General features: G+C 67.9%; 1 protein-coding gene across 1 annotated transcript; it reads left to right on the top strand.

Moving 5' to 3' along the window:
* Positions 1-264: 264 nt before the first annotated feature.
* LOC122193608 (chromosome alignment-maintaining phosphoprotein 1-like) lies at positions 265-2,039 on the top strand (the record flags this gene model as incomplete). The annotated part of the gene is made up of 4 exons (XM_042894461.1): positions 265-629; positions 935-1,064; positions 1,348-1,548; positions 1,938-2,039. Coding segments are annotated over 4 exons (798 nt in total), but the record flags the coding sequence as incomplete, so codon positions are not given.
* Between the last annotated feature and the right edge of the window lie 61 nt (positions 2,040-2,100).

Below are 2,100 nucleotides of genomic sequence, written 5' to 3' on the forward strand. Positions count from 1 at the left end.
TGTGGTCCTTTTCAACGCAGCCTGTTCTGTGATTCTATGATCTGGTCCTGGCCTGTCTGGGCCGGACTGGGCGAAGAGGAATTGCCTGGTGCCACGGATGCGCTCTAGAACAGAGTGAACGGCAACAACACGTGCACTTCATTTAGATGTATTTTTGGAACAAGCTAAAGGAGAGGGCAACGAAATCATCAAGCTGGTGGCTGCGCCTTCCCAGGCGGAAGGGACTTTCTGTGCATTTCCCCGCTGGGATTCTCTCCCTTGCAGGTGACGCTGATCAAGGCCCAGGAGCCCCGGGCGGCACGGGGCTGGCACTGAGAGCTCGGTCCATCTGCAGGGGTCGGCAGCGTGCGCTCCAGCTTTTTCCGGGCTGGGGTGCGCGGCCGAAAAGGCGTGGAGGGCGCGGCTCCGGGCCGGCCGGGAGACGTCCCAGCACCGATGACGTCCCCGGAGCCCGCGTGCCGTCACAATGCCGACGCCGGGCCCTCCCCGAGGGCAGCTGGCCGCCGGCTTCAGGCGCCCCATTCGTGAGCTGCGCTGCCCGCAGCCGCTCGCCGTGCCCCGTGCCCGAGAGCAGCCCCAGCAGCAGACTAGCTCAGCCTCGTCGCGCTCGTCCTCCAAGGCTCACAGAGGTGAGGGAGAGCTCCGGCACGCCTTGGGCCGCAGAGCCCGGCCGCGGGGTGCGGGCTGAGCTCCGCCGCGCGCGAGGGGCGTGCGGCACGAGAGCGGCAGGACCGCCGTGAGCAGCAGAAATCGCTGCCGGCCCTTCTGGCTCGGGAGCCGCAAGCCACGCGGCGGACAGCTCGCGGCTGAGCGGAGGAGACAGCCCGCTCCTGCCGGCCCCTCCGGGCTCCGAGCGGCGGGCGGCGGCAAGCGGAGCTCACCCGCGGCCTCTGCCGGGGCAGCCCGGCACTGACTCCTCTGCTCTTGCCTGTAGGTTTGGAGGCACGCGCCTGCCAGCATGGACGGAGCCTGGGTGGGGACGTGGAGACCGCATCGCCCGCGCGGCCTCATCTCGGCCCAGTTCCCCAGCCCCGGGCCCCAGTACTCCATCCCGGGGACAACAGGTACGGCGGCCATCGCCGGGGTGCAGGGGGACGCGCGTCGGGGCCGTGGCGGGGCAGAGCAGCTCCCGAGCCTTTCCCCGTGCCGTCGGAGCCTCCCGCAGACTCGGCGCTCTGGGGGCTCTCTCTGCGGAGTGCCTGCGCGCGTGGTGTGGGCAGGCCTTTGGAAACTGCTGGCCACAGGCAGCTCGCTGGCCAAAGCTCTGCTCTCTCCTTCGGGCGGCTTCGCAAGGCTCTGGCGCAGGCGTTTGCGCTCAGGGACTGACTCTTCTGCTTTTCCTCCTAGGTTTCGTGGGCCACAGCCCCACCAAAGCCCGTGCCCCCGCGTACACGTTTCGCGGGACCAAGCCGCCTGCGGCCGAGAGCTGCGGGCCAGGTCCCTGCTACTTTGTGCAGCCCGCCGTCACCAGGAACGGGAAGCACGTGGCTCCGAGCGCCCACCTTTGTGGACGCCCCACGACGAAGACCACCGTCACCCCCGGACCCAGTGAGTACCACTTCTGCAGCGCTTCCCCCACACGCGGCGTTTGCCCTGGGTCAGCTCGCGCCCTGATGGAGCCGTCGGTCTTTTGTGAGAGAGCACAAACCGCTGTGAGCAGCGATAAACACGCCCTCCCCTCGGAGAAGGACGGCTGCCCAGCACCACGGGCTGAGGGCACAAGGACCCCGCATCCAAAAAGAACAGAGAGCCAGGGGCTGACAGGAGGGACAGCAAGGCAGGACATAGTGGCGGGGCACGGAAAAGCGTCCCCGCGTGCTGCCTGCTCCCCCCAGCAATCCTGCAGCCCTTCAGAAGACCCTTTCCTCGGGACGTTGTCTCTGCGGCTGCAGGAGACCAGCACTTCACGGCTTTCTTCCTCTTCTCCTCCTCCCCAGGTGACTACCGCACCGAGGCAGCCAACAGGCACATCTTCAAGTGCCCACCGGTGCAGTCCATGGCCTTCCGGCGGGAGCCCCTGCGCACAGACCGCCCTCCAGGTACGCTGACCCCGGCAAAGGCAGACCCTTCATCCTGAGCATCCTGCAGGGACGGGCTGCT

Source organism: Lagopus leucura, unplaced genomic scaffold (assembly GCF_019238085.1).
Source record: "Lagopus leucura isolate 7727_CA_CO unplaced genomic scaffold, USGS_WTPT01 35014-0_obj-0_obj, whole genome shotgun sequence".
Lineage (NCBI taxonomy): Eukaryota > Metazoa > Chordata > Aves > Galliformes > Phasianidae > Lagopus > Lagopus leucura.